The sequence below is a fragment of the Phyllobates terribilis genome, unplaced genomic scaffold (assembly GCF_046119375.1).
Source record: "Phyllobates terribilis strain yellow unplaced genomic scaffold, ASM4611937v1 Scaffold_5__5_contigs__length_657084704, whole genome shotgun sequence".
In the NCBI taxonomy this organism is placed as follows: Eukaryota; Metazoa; Chordata; class Amphibia; order Anura; family Dendrobatidae; genus Phyllobates; species Phyllobates terribilis.
The window spans coordinates 397,393,312-397,408,296 of record NW_027362765.1 but is presented as its reverse complement, the minus strand read 5'-3'; the positions used below and the strand labels follow the sequence as shown (position 1 = coordinate 397,408,296).

At 45.3% G+C, this 14,985-nt stretch overlaps 1 protein-coding gene across 1 annotated transcript in view; it reads left to right on the top strand.

Moving 5' to 3' along the window:
- Positions 1 to 14,985, top strand: part of ADAM12 (ADAM metallopeptidase domain 12) — a 778,476-nt gene that overhangs the window by 487,777 nt on the left and 275,714 nt on the right. Inside the window, exon 11 of the mRNA XM_073685043.1 lies at positions 11,478 to 11,623. Within this exon, the coding sequence (XP_073541144.1) occupies positions 11,478 to 11,623 (146 nt within the window). The remainder of the gene's footprint in view (positions 1 to 11,477; positions 11,624 to 14,985) is intronic.

The following is a 14,985-nucleotide window of genomic DNA, read 5'->3' as shown; positions in this document are numbered from 1 at the left end:
CGGCTACATTTTATACTCTTAATTTAAAGGGACACTCCATCTACATAAATCTACATACATTTACTCTCCTTGTGTGGAAATTTTGCAAGAAGAAAGTAGCAACATTCTGCTTTCCCCGGAGTGCACAGACCCTATATGGTGCAAAAAGGGTTTAGGACCTATAGGGTCTATAGGCTGGGGTGGATGCAGCACTAGTTGTCTCTGGACACTGGTGCCTGAATAAACCCAAAAGCATGGGCGGACATATCATTGGTGTAATCGGGGTCCAAGAGGCAAGGGCATCCATTTTTACCTTCAAAGCAGGTGGAATTGTACATTATGATGATCTCTTGAGTTGCAAAGGGCCCATATATTGTTTTTGCACAGGAGCCCGATTCTGTCAGTATCTGCTAGTGCCCAAAGGCCCCTTACAGGGTGAAAAGTTTTGGTTCCACCAAGTTCAAAAGAAATAAATGCCAGACTTTCTTATTGTTTGTATTGGGTCTTTTTTGGGTGGAGGGGGGAAGATTAAATCACCTTGGAAAAGTTTTTAGCTCGGAGGAGGTCTTTTGACAGACAGCGGAAAAGGCAGGAGGAGTCAGAAAGGAGAAAAAGATATAAAAGAAAAAAAAAGTGTCCTGGGAGGAGGAGCATGTTCTGCAGGGGCAGGGCTAGCTATCATTGTCAAGTCTACAGAAAAGTTAGGGAGAGTAAGAGTTCCCCACCGTATCCTTCCATGGAGAGAGAATTTTAGTGTGAACCTCTAGCACCCGGGTGAGTGACTTTAGCCATGGGGCTGACTATTGTACAGTATGGAGACCTCAAGCCGCAAACAGAAAAAAGGACACAAAAAATAGGGCCATAATCTGGCAGGAGACCAAAACAGGGCCGTCGTAAGACCTTGTAGGTGGGCTGGCACCTGCTAAAGCTATCTCCATAGCCAGGATGATGATGGGCTGAGAAACTGGAGGGGATTAGTGACCGCAAGGGGGAACCATGTATGGGTGAATTATCCTCACCGTGACGGATATAATGACTGCAGCGCACAGAGAGAGGCCGGGCGCGCACTCCATGTCACTATTAAATGGAGAAAGCTGTGTCAAGTGCCATTATCGTTTTCCTTTTAAAGTTCTGCAGATTTACAAGATTAATGCCTCCATATTGGAAGACTTTGCAAATAAATTCCAAGCTGCTTTGTTTTTTATTTTCTTAAAGTGCAGAAGAATACATAAGAAGTCACTCATAATTCTGGCCTATTCCTCTTCACTCCTCACCCTGGACCACTGTATCTTTCACCATTTTCATCTCTTGAGAAGTAGTTCTATGGTGAAGACATTAAAGTGGTCCCTTAGTTTTTGTCTGTTTTTTTTTTAAGTCTCCTAGTGGCATAAAAGAAAGAAGTAGCAATACTCATCTCCCCCATCACTTCCGATCCAAGGCTCCCAAGTTCCTGCTTGTCTCGCTTGTATTCTTGGTCCCCTCTACACATGGGAAATACTACTCGGCCAATCACTGGTTGAAGCTGTGACCTGCCTTAGCCAGTAATTGGCCGAGAAGTGGCATTTCCTGTGTGCTGTCATGGACCAGGAAGCAAAGACCGGCAGGGAACATCGAAACGGGAGTGGCAAGGGATCTGTGTTGCTTTCTTGTTTTTGGGGGGGGATTTTTTATACCACTCTAAGCCTTTAAAAAACAGATCTGATGAAAAACCCCTTTGTGGAGAAAGGTTCTGGCAGGGCTGTACCTACACTATGTAAAGACTCCACCTCTCCTTGCGCTAGTGGTTTTCTTTACTCGTGGGCCTGGATTAATTATGTGGTCTAGGGCTGAATTTAGGATGTCTGGTCTGGAGTCCATATTTATTTAGGGGGTTCTGGTTAAATTTTGAAGGCCTGTATTTATTTTGGGGTGTGATAAAGGGGCTCAAACTATAGGATGGGAGCGTGTCCTAAATAAATAGGAGGAGGATATGTTAACAATGGACATTTTAAAAAAAAGAAACTACCTCTAGCCCCAGAATAAAGCCATATGCTGTCTGTAGACTGTTGCCGGTCATTGATATTCAGCGCCATAGTATAGTAACTGATTGTAAATTTTATATTTTTGCAGAAAGAGGCTAAACAATTCTCTATAATGGATCAGCATAGCTGTAAACCATCAAGTTATATTTAACGTGCTAAAAATATCTAATGTAAATTAATAGGAAATGTCAAAATATCCGGTGCGACTTCACGAGCGCAGCGCCGTGATTCACAGATACTAATAAAGAGCCCAGGCTTCTCTGCATCTACCACCATCCATGACACCGTGCAGCAATTACACGGTGCTAATAACAGCATCTCACGTTGTTTAACCCGTTCAGTGACCGCGGCGTCAAAAATCATGGCAAAAGGAAAGGTTGTTGAGCAATCGTATCCAACGCTGGTAATCACCTTGAGATTATTGGGGCAGAAAGGAGCAAATATGTCATCAGCCCTGTCTGTGTGTGTGTGTTAAATGAAGCAGCTCGTCTCGGGGAAAAGTCATCAGGATCTAGTCATTCGCTTAGAAGAGTGAGGGAGTGATTGCTATGTGTTGATTATAACAATTGTTGGAGACTGCTTGGATGAATAATCAGGAAACTGCGCGAACTTGGCCAAAGGGAATAATGAGGAGAAGCATTGTGGTGTCCTAATGCATACTTGTCGGGAACCTTGAAGGGGCATTTCCTCGAAAATATGTTTTTACTTGTTGGTAGGGAAGGTAAAAACAAACTCTGGTCAGTGTAGAGTAATGGTTCTCACCCTGGTCATCAAAACAGTGGGGCAATGCTGCCTTTCCGCTCTTGGCAGCTTCCTATATATGAATGGTTTTCCCACCTTGCTGCTAGAATATGCCATTGTTATACAAGGTCTAGGAGCTCCACTGATCCTGAGAGTTTTCCTCTGATCAGTGGCCCCACCCGACCTACCGGTTGTGCAGGGAAACGCAGTGAAGTCAGTGCACAGCCAGGTGGCTCAGCTGGAAACATTAGCAGGGGGTGCACCACTAAATCGGGACCCCATCATTCTCTGGATCGGCGGGGATCCCAAAAATCCAGCCCCTGCTTTTCGTAACGTCATGGCATATACACTGTGTGCCGAATTATTAGGCAAGTTGTATTTTAGAGGATTATTTTTATTATTGATCAACAACTATGTGCTCAATCAACCCAAAAGACTCATAAATATCCAAGCTTAATATTTTTGGAAGTTGGAGTGTTTTTTTTTTTAGATTTGGCTATCTTAAGAGGATATCTGTTTGTGCAGGTAACTATTACTGTGCAGAATTATTAGGCAACTTAATAAAAACCAAACATAATCCCATCTCACTTGTTTATTTTTACCAGGAAAACCAATATCAGTGCACAAAATTTAGAAATAAACATTTCTGACATGCAAAAACAAAAACCCAAAAAATTAGTGATCAATATAGCCACCTTTCTTTATGATGACACTCAACAGCCTTCCATCCATAGATTCGGTCAGTTGCTTGATCTGTTTTTGATCAACATTGCGTGCAGCAGCCAGCACAGCCTCCCAGACACTGTTCCAAGAGGTGTACTGTTTTCCCTCCCTGTAGATCTCACATTTTATGATGGACCACAGGTTCTCTATGGGGTTCAGATCAGGTGAACAAGTTGGGCCATATCATTATTTTTTCTTCTTTTAGACCTTTACTGGCCAGCCACGTCGTGGAGTAGTTAGATGCATGTGATGGAGCATTGTCCTGCATGAAAATCATGTTTTTCTTGAACAATACCGACTTCTTCCTGTACCACTGCTTGAAGAAGTTGTCTTCCAGAAACTATCAGTAGGTCTGGGAGTTGAGCTTCACTCCATCCTCAACCTGAAAAGGTCCCACAAGTTCATCTTTGATGATACCAGCCCATACCAGTACCCCACCTACACCTTGCTGGCGTCTGAGTCGGAGTGGAGCTCTCTGCCCTTTACTGATCCAGCCTCTGGCCCATCCATCTGGCCCATCAAGAGTCACTCTCATTTCATCAGTCCATAAAACCTTTGAAAGATCAGTCTTAAGATATTTCTTGGCCCATTCTTGACATTTTATCTTATGTTTCTTGTTCAAAAGTGGTCGTTTTTCAGCCTTCCTTACCGTGGCCATGTCCCTGAGTATCGCACACCTTGTGCTTTTTGATACTCCAGTAACGTTGCAGCTCTGAAATATGGCAAAACTGGTGGCGAATGGCATCTTGGCAGCTTCACGCTTGATTTTCCTCAATTCATGGGCAGTTATTTTGCGCCTTTTTGGCCAACACGCTTCTTGCGACCCTGTTGGCTATTTGCCATGAAACGCTTGATTGTTCGGTGATCACGCTTCAAAAGTTTGGAAATTTCAAGACTGCTGCATCCCTCTGCAAGACATCTCGCAATTTTGGACTTTTCAGAGCCCGTCAAATCTCTCTTCTGACCCATTTTGCCAAAGGAAAGGAAGTTGCCTAATAATTAAGCACACCTTATATAGGGTGTTGATGTCATTAGTCAACACCCCTCCTCATTACAGAGATGCACATGACCAGATTTACTTAACTGGTAGTTGGCTCTCAAGCCTATGCAGCTTGGAGTAGGACAACATGTATAAAAAGTATCATGTGATCAAAATACTCATTTGCCTAATAATTCGGCACACAGTGTACTATATCAGGGGTGCACACAGATAAAAGAGGGGCCCCTGTGCAATACCAGTATACGGGCTCTTTGCAGTCCAATAATGTGTCTGTGACAAAAGCTGCTGCTGCATTGGATGAGGAAGTGGGGCCCCTTACCTTTTGGACCTCTGTTCAGCTGCTCGGGTTGAAACAATGGTATGGGCGCCCCTGAAAGGGTAAAATCTGCATGTATTACATCTGTGACGCCCCTGAGGGTTCAGTCGCCACAGAGATACTGCACCTCACCCCGAGGTGTGGTGCCTCCCTTCTCTCAGGTAAGGAGGGAGTGCTGCACGGAACCCCAAACACCTGCATCCATCACTACACTGCTCCAGGCCGGCTGGAGGGGCAACATGCAGAGCGCAGCTGCTGAGCCCTGTCCCTGGCTGGAGTGGGGGGGAAACCAAAGGTAGGGAACCAATAGTGGGTGTGGGTGGTGGAAGCAGATACAGGAAGCACTTATACAGTAGATATAAAAGGGAAGCCATTACGCTGTGTTCCAAATTATTATGCAAATAATATTTTCTCAGATTTTCCCAAATTATCTATATGAATTGCAGTCATTGTAATTTTCCAGTCAAATAACTATTAGAGTACAATTGAAAGGTTTTTGTACAAACTGCCTATGATAACAGTATATTTTTAAAAAAATAAAAAACTCAAACTGCACTCAAAATGCATGTTCCAAATTATTATGCACAGCACAGTTTTCAACCTTTTCATTTTAATAAAGAACAAAAACATTGTGATTTTTGAAATTATAAGCATTAGCAGGTTATTACAAACTGAAATCAAACAGTTTTCAACTCAAAACTTTATTCTAGGTGATGTTACATTTACACATAGGACCGCTTGTTCGAAAGGAGCTTCTGAACTCTCTCGTCCATTGAATTTGTCAGGTTTTGGATGGTTTCTGCTTCAATTGTTTTGCATGAGGACAGAATACCCTCCCAGAGCTGTTACTTAGATGTGAACTGCCTCCCGCCATCATAGACACTCCTTTTGATGATGCTCCAGAGGTTCTCAATGGGGTTGAGGCCAGGGGAGCATGGGTGCCACACCATAAGTTTGTCCCCTTTTATGCCCATAGCAGCCAGAGATGCAGATGTGTTATGTGCAGCATGAGACGGGGCATTATCATCCATGAAAATGATCTTGCTGCGGAATGCGCGGTTCTTCTTCTTGAACCATGGAAAGAAGTGCTGTTTGAGAAACTCAACATACATTATGGAGTTCATATTTACCCCTTCAGGGATCCTAAAAGGGCCGACAATCTCTCTCCCCATGATTCCAGCCCAAAACATTACTCCACCTCCTCCTTGTTAGCGCCGTAGCCGTGTTTGCATGGGGTGTCCATCAACCAGCCATCCTCCACTCCATCCATCTGGACCATCGAGATCATTTCATGCATGATAATGCCCCGTCTCATGCTGCACATAACACATCTGCATCTCTGGCTGCTATGGGCATAAAAGGGGACAAACTTATGGTGTGGCACCCATGCTTCCCTGACCTCAACCCCATTGAGAACCTCTGGAGCATCATCAAAAGGAGTGTCTATGATGGCGGGAGTCAGTTCACATCTAAGCAACAGCTCTGGGAGGGTATTCTGTCCTCATGCAAAACAATTGAAGCAGAAACCATCCAAAACCTGACAAATTCAATGGACAAGAGAGAGCAGAAGCTCCTTTCGAACAAGCGGTCCTATGTACAAATGTAACATCACCTAGAATAAAGTTTTGAGTTGAAAACTGTTTGATTTCAGTTTGTAATAACCTGCTAATGCTTATAATTTCAAAAATGACCATTTTTTTGTTCTTTATTAAAATGAAAAGGTTGAAAACTCTGCTGTGCATAATAATTTGGAACATGCATTTTGAGTGCAGTTTGAGTTTTTTATTTTTTTAAAAATATACTGTTATCATAGGCAGTTTGTACAGAAACCTTTCAATAGTACTCTAACAGTTATTTGACTGGAAAATTACAATGACTGCAATTCATATAGGTAATTTGGGAAAATCTGAGAAAATATTATTTGCATAATAATTGGAACACCGTGTAGTGTGGGGGTGAGTGGAGTTGAGTGAGGGCTGTTGAGAAGAACAGTCCGGGAGCAGAGGCTCATCAGGAGCTCTGCTCCACAAGCTAGGGCCCAGGATAGAGGCCCCGGAGGGGAGCAGAGAGTAGGCTCCGTTCTAAGGAAGGGATCCCAGGGGGTACGGCACGTGCAGGGCGGCACACGTATGCCCCGCTCCTGCCAGGTGTCAGGAGGGATCGGTTGCTTCATTCTAATCTCCAGGGGGTCAGGTTGGTTCCGGATCCGACGTACAGGAAGGACTTCAGCATACCCGAGTGGGATTGAGAGTGGGTAGCGTAGAGCAGAGGAGAGAAGGGCCAAGTGTGAAGACGGTCAAAGTAGGAACACGAGAAAGTGGGTTTCCGCCAGGCATTCCTAAGCTGCTTGAGGAGGGATTGAACCCCTGTCCGGTGAACGCGGCGCGACGAGGGAGGCCTTCACCTGTAAGGTGCACTTGTGAATTGCCTAAGAACTGTAAGTAAAACCTTGGATGACTGCATCGAACGGCCTCTGACTGTTTCTTCACCGGCGCCATTCTTCCTCCCCCGCACTACAACGCCCAGCACACCATTCATCTGTTTTACACTGCCCTGAGGCCCGCTCCGCCTGTGGGGAGCCGCACCATCTTTTGCTGCCCTGACATCTGCCTCAGAGGACTGTTGCAGCGCTGGTGATCCTCACCAGACACCACAGGTGGCGTCACGAACTCTGAACTTTTTACTAATAAATGATACCCCTTTGTGCACTGACCGCCCTGGGCCAGCCATCGTGATTTCTCCCAAAGAGTACCCCATGGCCCTGGGGGCGAGTCATCCAATTGGCGTCACAAACAGGATGCGTGACCATCCCGCCATCTGCGGGTATTGTGCGCCTAAAGAAGTGTGTTATGCTCTGAATGTGGCGCCTGCCCCAGAAGAACGGGCTCCATTATGTGCGTGATCAAAGACAACAATATGGAACCTCCCATCGTGGGCCGGGTCCCAGAATGGCGCCAAAAGCGAACCCTGCCCCTTGCAACTGTGACTGTCCGCATAGATGTGTCCGTCAAGGCAGGAAGGTCGTCACAGGGAGTGACCGACAGCAAATCGCCATGGGACCGCCCCCAAAAGAGGAGAGGAGGAGGAGAAAAGCAATGGAGACGGGGTGGCCTTTACCCGTCTAGCCAGACCGCACCCGGCAGCCGAGATGGAAGGGAGCAAAAACCAAGCCTCTGCCTCTGGCCTGCTGCTGCACCAAGCCACCCCCTCCACCATGGAGGACGATATAGAGAAGCTGTCCCCGGAGGATGTGGAGTTCCTCGAGAGCGAGGTCCTCGAGCTGGGCCAGCAGGTGGAGCGAGCCCAGCAGGCAGCGGTCGCCCGGTGGAAAAGTGAGCTGCTGGAGAAACTAGCTGCCCGCCAGAAAGTGAGACCAAATGCCAACAGCAGCACACCAGCCCCGGCGGAGTTCACAGGAAACCAGGAGGTCGAGTGGAACCCAGGAGCAGATAGGAGAGAATCCCCAGCCCCAGGCGCTGCCAGCACCGACCTGCTCCTGAGCCTCCTGCCCCAGCCTCCGCCATATGCTGCCACACTCTGGCCGGAACCATTATGCAGCCCGGAACCTCCACCCCCGGGCGCGGAACCCGAAAGCCCAGCACCAAGGGCCTTCCCGGTGTCCGGTGAATGCGGCGCGACGAGGGAGGCCTTCACCTGTAAGGTGCACTTGTGAATTGCCTAAGAACTGTAAGTAAAATCCTGGATGACTGCATCGAATGGCCTCTGACTGTTTCTTCACCGGCGCCATTCTTCCTCCCCTGCACTACAACGCCCAGCGCACCATTCATCTATTTTACACTGCCCTGAGGCCTGCTCCGCCTGTGGGGAGCCGTACCATCTTTAGCTGCCCTGACATCTGCCTCAGAGGACTGTTGCAGCGCTGGTGATCCTCACCAGACACCACAGGTGGCGTCATGAACTCTCTGAACTTTTTACTAATAAGTGATACCCCTTTATGCACTGACTGCCCTGGGCCAGCCACCGTGATTTCCCCCAAAGAGTACCCCACGGCCCTGGGGGCGAGTCACATCCTCAATGGAAATCCACAACAAATCTGCTGCATCGGAGCACAGTCCAATCTATGTGTAAAAGCCAATAGTGATTAATATCTAGAGAGTAAATAGACATCTATATGTCGATATTTTAAAGGGGTGAAAGGCATATCATAAAAATTTGATAGGGATGAGATTGGAGTGGTTCTGTGTTTATTGGCCCGAATTTATCAAGAACCACTGGAGAGGACAGATCAAGCATAAAGAATTACCAAGCAACACGTTGGTGCAAAGGAACTTTTTCAATGTGCGTTAATACTTTCACATTCCTGGTGAGAAATTGTAAGTCAACTACAGCTTATTAGAAGGTCATTACTGGTCTGTAATATGGATATCATGTGTCACGCAAGGTGTGGGAAAGACTTAGTGCAACACAAAGGGAAGAGGGAAAGGGAGCCCAGACTCTAGGGAAAGGGGGGAAAGTGGAGACCTCCTAGGTTGATCTAGCGTCACCCTGTCTCCCCTAACGTCCCTGTATTGGCTCTTAACCAATTGCCGCACGCCCACCTCGCCCTGTCTTTTCCTGGCATTTGGCTCAAGCTAGGGAAGGGAGGAGATGAGCACTAGTCGTTCTCCACTAATGACTATAGACAACAAGGAAAGACAAACGGGGGGAAAAGTGCTTAGCTTTAGATGACTCTAGACAAATGCACAAACACGTCCTCAAGCTCCAGAGAGGAAAAGGTACTGCTCTTGCTAAGCCTTCACAAGGAATAATGAATATCACCGGCAACTCCCTCTAGAACACACCAGGTATTTATACACGCAGGCCAGGGAGTTAATTAGCCAGAGGGAGGTAGCTGCTGGGTCCTAGAAGACAGTCTCTAAGAAGATGTCTGTAATGCCAAACGTAGGGATCTCCTGCAAACAACTGCAGGGCGACTGTCTGTCACCTCTGACACACCAGTGACATCACGTGTGTGTAAATTTGCTGTAACCAACAGTATGTGCACTGTAGTGACAGTCCAAGTGACCCTGGGAAAAAGAAGCCCTAGTTGGGCCATCGCATTTGTTTATGGGTGGAAAGAACCTATACAATTCCTCCTGTGTATCCCACAAGAGGAATTTTATTTTGGGCAAACAATGGGGTGGAAAATTGGTCCATGGAAAGGGTTAAGTCAGTTCAGTCCTAGCACAATAATGGAAGCACACTGTAATTTTTGCCATGAGGCCTCATTTTTTCTATGTAACCCTCCAAAAATTACCGAAGTATAAGTTCTGTTTGAAACCCTGTTCATTATTTTTATGGGCCATGTTAGATTTTTGGGAGAACTAGTGTCTCGCCCAGGGGGATATAGGGGACTCGGTAACCGGGCCTTTCACCTTGTTTAGGATGTCACGGCAGTCGGCTCCCAGGCCCGTACTCTGGGGTCTCTCTTGAAAAAGGGGTTTTTGGTTGGTAACAGTTTTTGTCTCGTGACGCCACCTGTGGTTTCTGGTAACGGGTACCAGCGCTGCTGCAGACCTCCGGGGCAGGTGTTAGGGCAGCTGGGTTGGTGCGGCTCTCCACAGGCAGAGCACAGCCCCAGGGCAGTGTAGGTGCAGATGGTGATGCTGGGCGTTGTAGTGCAGAAGAGATGGCGCAGCAGGAGTAACTGACAGAGACTGGAGATTCACTTCAGTACCTTTACTGGTGCAGATGTCAGGTATGGTCCAGGGTACTCGGCAGGAAGGGTGCACTTCTGGACTCTCCCCAGTGAGCGGGTATAAGGCCTCCTGGTCCATTTCTCCCTCTCTCTAAGCTCCTGGCCAGCCTGCAACTGGGCCTAGCCTCTGTGTTGTGTTGTTCTCTCACCTGTCGCTTGGTAGTAGGACCTTTCTCTAGCAACCACTATCCCTGGACGCTGGGGCCTTCGTGGTTCCTGGTCCTGTAAAGGGTTTAGCTTCAGGTCGACCAGGGATCTGTAATCCTCCTGGTATGCCGGTAATCCCTACTCGGTGTAGAGGACCCTGTAGGCGCGAACCCGGTGTCCGGTTTGTATTTCGGGGTGAGCCTGTGATGCTCCTCTGCCCCTTTAACTCCTTTCTCCTCTCCTCGTTGCCTCCGGCCACACTCGGGGCCCTCAGAACACAGCAGCAGACGTGCTGCTCCTTCACTGGTCTCAGCGCCAGCACGCTCTCAGAACTGAACTGTCTAACTCCACCCTCCATTATATATATCCCTAACAGGGCTCCCTCTGGTGGTATGAGGTGGAAGGGTGGAGGTGTCTGTTTGTAGTGAGGGCCTCTTGTGGAGAAGTGCGTCCATGCACCCTTTTGGGTCCTGTGGTACCTGTGGTAGCAGGGTGCCACACTAGCATGCCGACCCAACACTGACTAGACTTGACCTAATGTGACCAGATGTTCAGGGCCGGTTTCAGACAAAGTGGGGCCCCTGGCAAACGTTTATAGTAGGGCCCTAAATGTTCACATATTGTACCATCACACTCAAACATTTCGGTTGCATTTACATGCTCCGATACCAAATATGTGTATTTTTTTAATTGTTTTAATGCTATTATCAGTGTAGCTCCTGCTGTAGCGGCTGGGAGCCCCCTGAAGAGTGTGGGGATCCTGGGCAATTGCCCAGTTAACAACTACCTAACGCTGGCCCTGAAGATGTTAAATAATCTAACCAGCAGAAACAAATTGTGTTTGCTTTACAGGACCATTCAGACAACCCACTCGGAGGGGCTGTCACCCTCGCTCACGAGATTGGCCACAATTTTGGGATGAACCATGATACACTGGAACGAGGATGCAATTGCAAAGGATATGACAAGGGAGGCTGCATCATGACGCCATCCACCGCGTGAGTGATTACATACAACATCCGTGTATAAATTATTTTTTGCCGCGAGTTGAGATTCAGGTGATTTGCATTGAATATGGAAACCGGAAGGTGTAAGCTACACCATATACATTTTTGCTTTCCTCCAGAGCTGTATTCATAATTCTACTCGTTTCAGAACTGAAATTTTTCAATATTTCATGTATGGTTCATGAGTTAACTTTGATTATTTGTAGTTTGAGACCTTCAGAGGGATTTGATTACCTTGTTTGCATCCTTTTGAAGAGTGATGAGAAAATGGGTGCGAGACTAAAAGGAGGAGCGATGCCAAAAACACTCCAACAAATTCATTACATTGGAGCAAAAACGCAGCATAAAGCCTGTTCATATTAGATGTAGACTTCATTTTATGGCTTGAAGACAGACTAAGATGGCTGGAAAAAGCCAAAAACAATTTCCTCGAACATACCCCTAAAGGGGTTGTCCAGGATTAAGAGATTGAAAATAAAGAACCATTACTGACTCGTTATATTCTTTCACACTTCAGAGGTCCCAACTGACCTTAGTTTACGTTTCTGGTATGATTATGCATAAAATAGGCATGTGACCGCTGCAGCAAATCATTGATCCTAGTGGTGATGCTCACATGGCACCTGACCGCTGGGCACAGTGATTGGCTGCAGCAATAATTTGGCAATCACATGTCATCACACCAGGAAAACTAAAATATATAGAAGAGACCACTGAACCATCAGTGCTTTGGGGCTGGGAAATTAAAGCCTATGTTCACATAAGATTGTGAGAAGGATTTGGAGTGGATCCATTCGAAAATAGTCCTGAAAAACTACTTGGAAAACTTTTCTTATTTATTGCTACAGAAAATCCACTTTGTGGTTCATATGAAAAGTTTGAGTATTTTTTTTTTTGAAGAGGTTTTGAAAAACGTCTGGTGAAAAAAGGCACTTCTTGTGTGTTTTGATGGAATCCACTCCATACTAGGCACTGTCCAATCATAATGATAAGAAAAAAAACACTTTAGGAAATAAAACTCTTCCAAAACTCTTCAAAACTGCTTCAGTAAACACTTCAAGAAAAACTCTCCAAAAACTCCCCAAAAAAGGAACATTTCCTGAAGTGGTTTCCCCTTGTAAAGCTTTTTGTTTTGGAAAAACTCCATTTGAACATAGTCTTAGGATATTTGCACACAGAGATTTTAGAGTTTTTCAGGCAGAAACTGCTTCATAAAGCTCTCCTGTTTTAGGGAGGTTTTGAAGAAGTTTTTCTTTTCCTGAATCGGTTTTGAAAAGTTTTTTTCTGTGAAGACTTTTGCAGTCTTTTTATTGGACATAGTTCCTAGATTGGAGAGGTTTCTTTCAGGATACTCTTCAAAGAAGTTACATGCAGATTTTTTCCTCCTGGTCCATGACAGTAAAGGAAATCTCAAAAATTCCTCATATGAACAACAAAGTGGATTTCGCCAAGAAATTAATTTTAAAAGTTTTCCAAGAGTTTTTGATGTCAGAGGAGGATTTTTGAGAATTTATGTTCTAAAAAGTGTAAACATGCTTAGATGGAATATGTGCACAACAAGTCATTTTGACATTGCTGTGCATTATGATATTATTCTTAATGTTTGAGTGCTTTTTCAGTCAGGTTTCAGGCGGATTCCACATGAAAAAACTTTGTGTGCACATAACCCACAACTCAAATTAAACGCCATGGTTTTTAAACTCTTAGTGGTTTTTGGACTATTTTCAAAAACTCCTCACAAAAACTCAGTGTGAATATACCCCTAGAAAGTTCCTAAAATAAAAACAACTCTTCAGAAATCAGAAACTGCTAAATCAAATGTGTTGAATTTGTTCACCTGAAAAAGAAAACTATTAGCCTAATAGGTGAGTAATGCTGCAGTTAGTTTAATTTCTTTTAGTCTGGAACAACCCCCTTTGAGGACACGCTCGTCGGCTATTGCCAGCAGAATTGTGAACTCAGCTCTGAAGTATAATTCGGCTGTAAGATAAGTGATGCAATGTCATGTTAAGGTGCCCTAACATTTTATGCAGAAAATGTGTAATTTTTCCTACCTGTAAGATACGTTCAGTTGTAAAACTTGTCTTATTCCACTTTCCGGATTTGCATATTTCCAAAGGTGGTGAAGGTAGAGATATACGTCCGCGCCGCTGAAAAATCCTCAAATCAGGAACATATAATAAAATCCTTGTTTATTGGTAAATGCCTACGCATTTCTGGGTGTTCCACACTCCTTCATCAGGGCACCAACAGATATATTTGCATATTGACAGGTTAATGTCACATTTTACATATCAACTTGAGAATGCTAGAGATCTCACTTCACCCAATGCGTGCGTTGTGTTTTTTTGCAGTAATTTCTCCATAAGATCCCTGACGCGGCGGTTTAGCGATGCTGAAACACACTTGTTTTCATTACTGCCACTGCCATAAGCATCAGCAGGAGAGGAGAGCAGATATGTAATCAAGTAGAGGATTGTCATTAAGACAGAGAAGATGGGGTGTTAGTGTTTTATTTAAAGAAATCGGCGGCTCTGAAGTGCTCCGCAAAATATTTCTTCCTGTCAAATTGGCGTAATAAGTTTTACCGGAGAGTAACGGGATCAGTTTTGAATTAATTGCTATGATACCTTCCGAATTTAATATCCGTGGCAGAATGTGCTTGACCCCGACCCACACAACACACTGGTGACTTAAATGACTAGGGGATCACGCAGCCGATGCATCTTCAAGGAAATTCAAATATCACTGAGGTATGAGGTTTGCTTGCGGCACATGTCTCCATAATGTCAATACTTTATTTTTGAGCCTTAGTTACTGTACTTTCAGATCAATTGATCTCATTTGATAAATATTGTGATAAATACTCAATTCACTGCCTGCTGTCAAGTGTAATCTGTCTTTAACAGCAAAGATGCTGAGACGGATTACAGAAAGTGAGGGCAGGGCTTTGTATGTCTACAGGAAGTGGAGGTGGGTCTTTGCCTTTCTATAGTAAGAGGGTGAGGGTGTTTGTCTCTACAGGAACTGGGGAATGGTCTGTTTCCTTCTACAGGATGTGGGGGTGAGCTTTGTCCTATACAGGAAGTGAGGATAATCCTTTGTCTATAGGAAGTGAGGTTAGAGCTTTTCTTTCTACAGAAAGTAGTGGAAGGTCTTTGTCTCTCTGCAGTAAGTTGGAGTGGATCTTTGCCTTTCTACATGAAGAGAGTAAGGGTCTTTGTCCCTACAGGAAGTTGGTAAGGATCTATTTCTTTCAACAGGAAGTGGGTGCAGGACTTAGACTGTATGTAGAAAGTAGTCTTTGTCTTTCTACAGGAAGTGGAGGTAGGTCTTTGTATACAGCAAGTGGG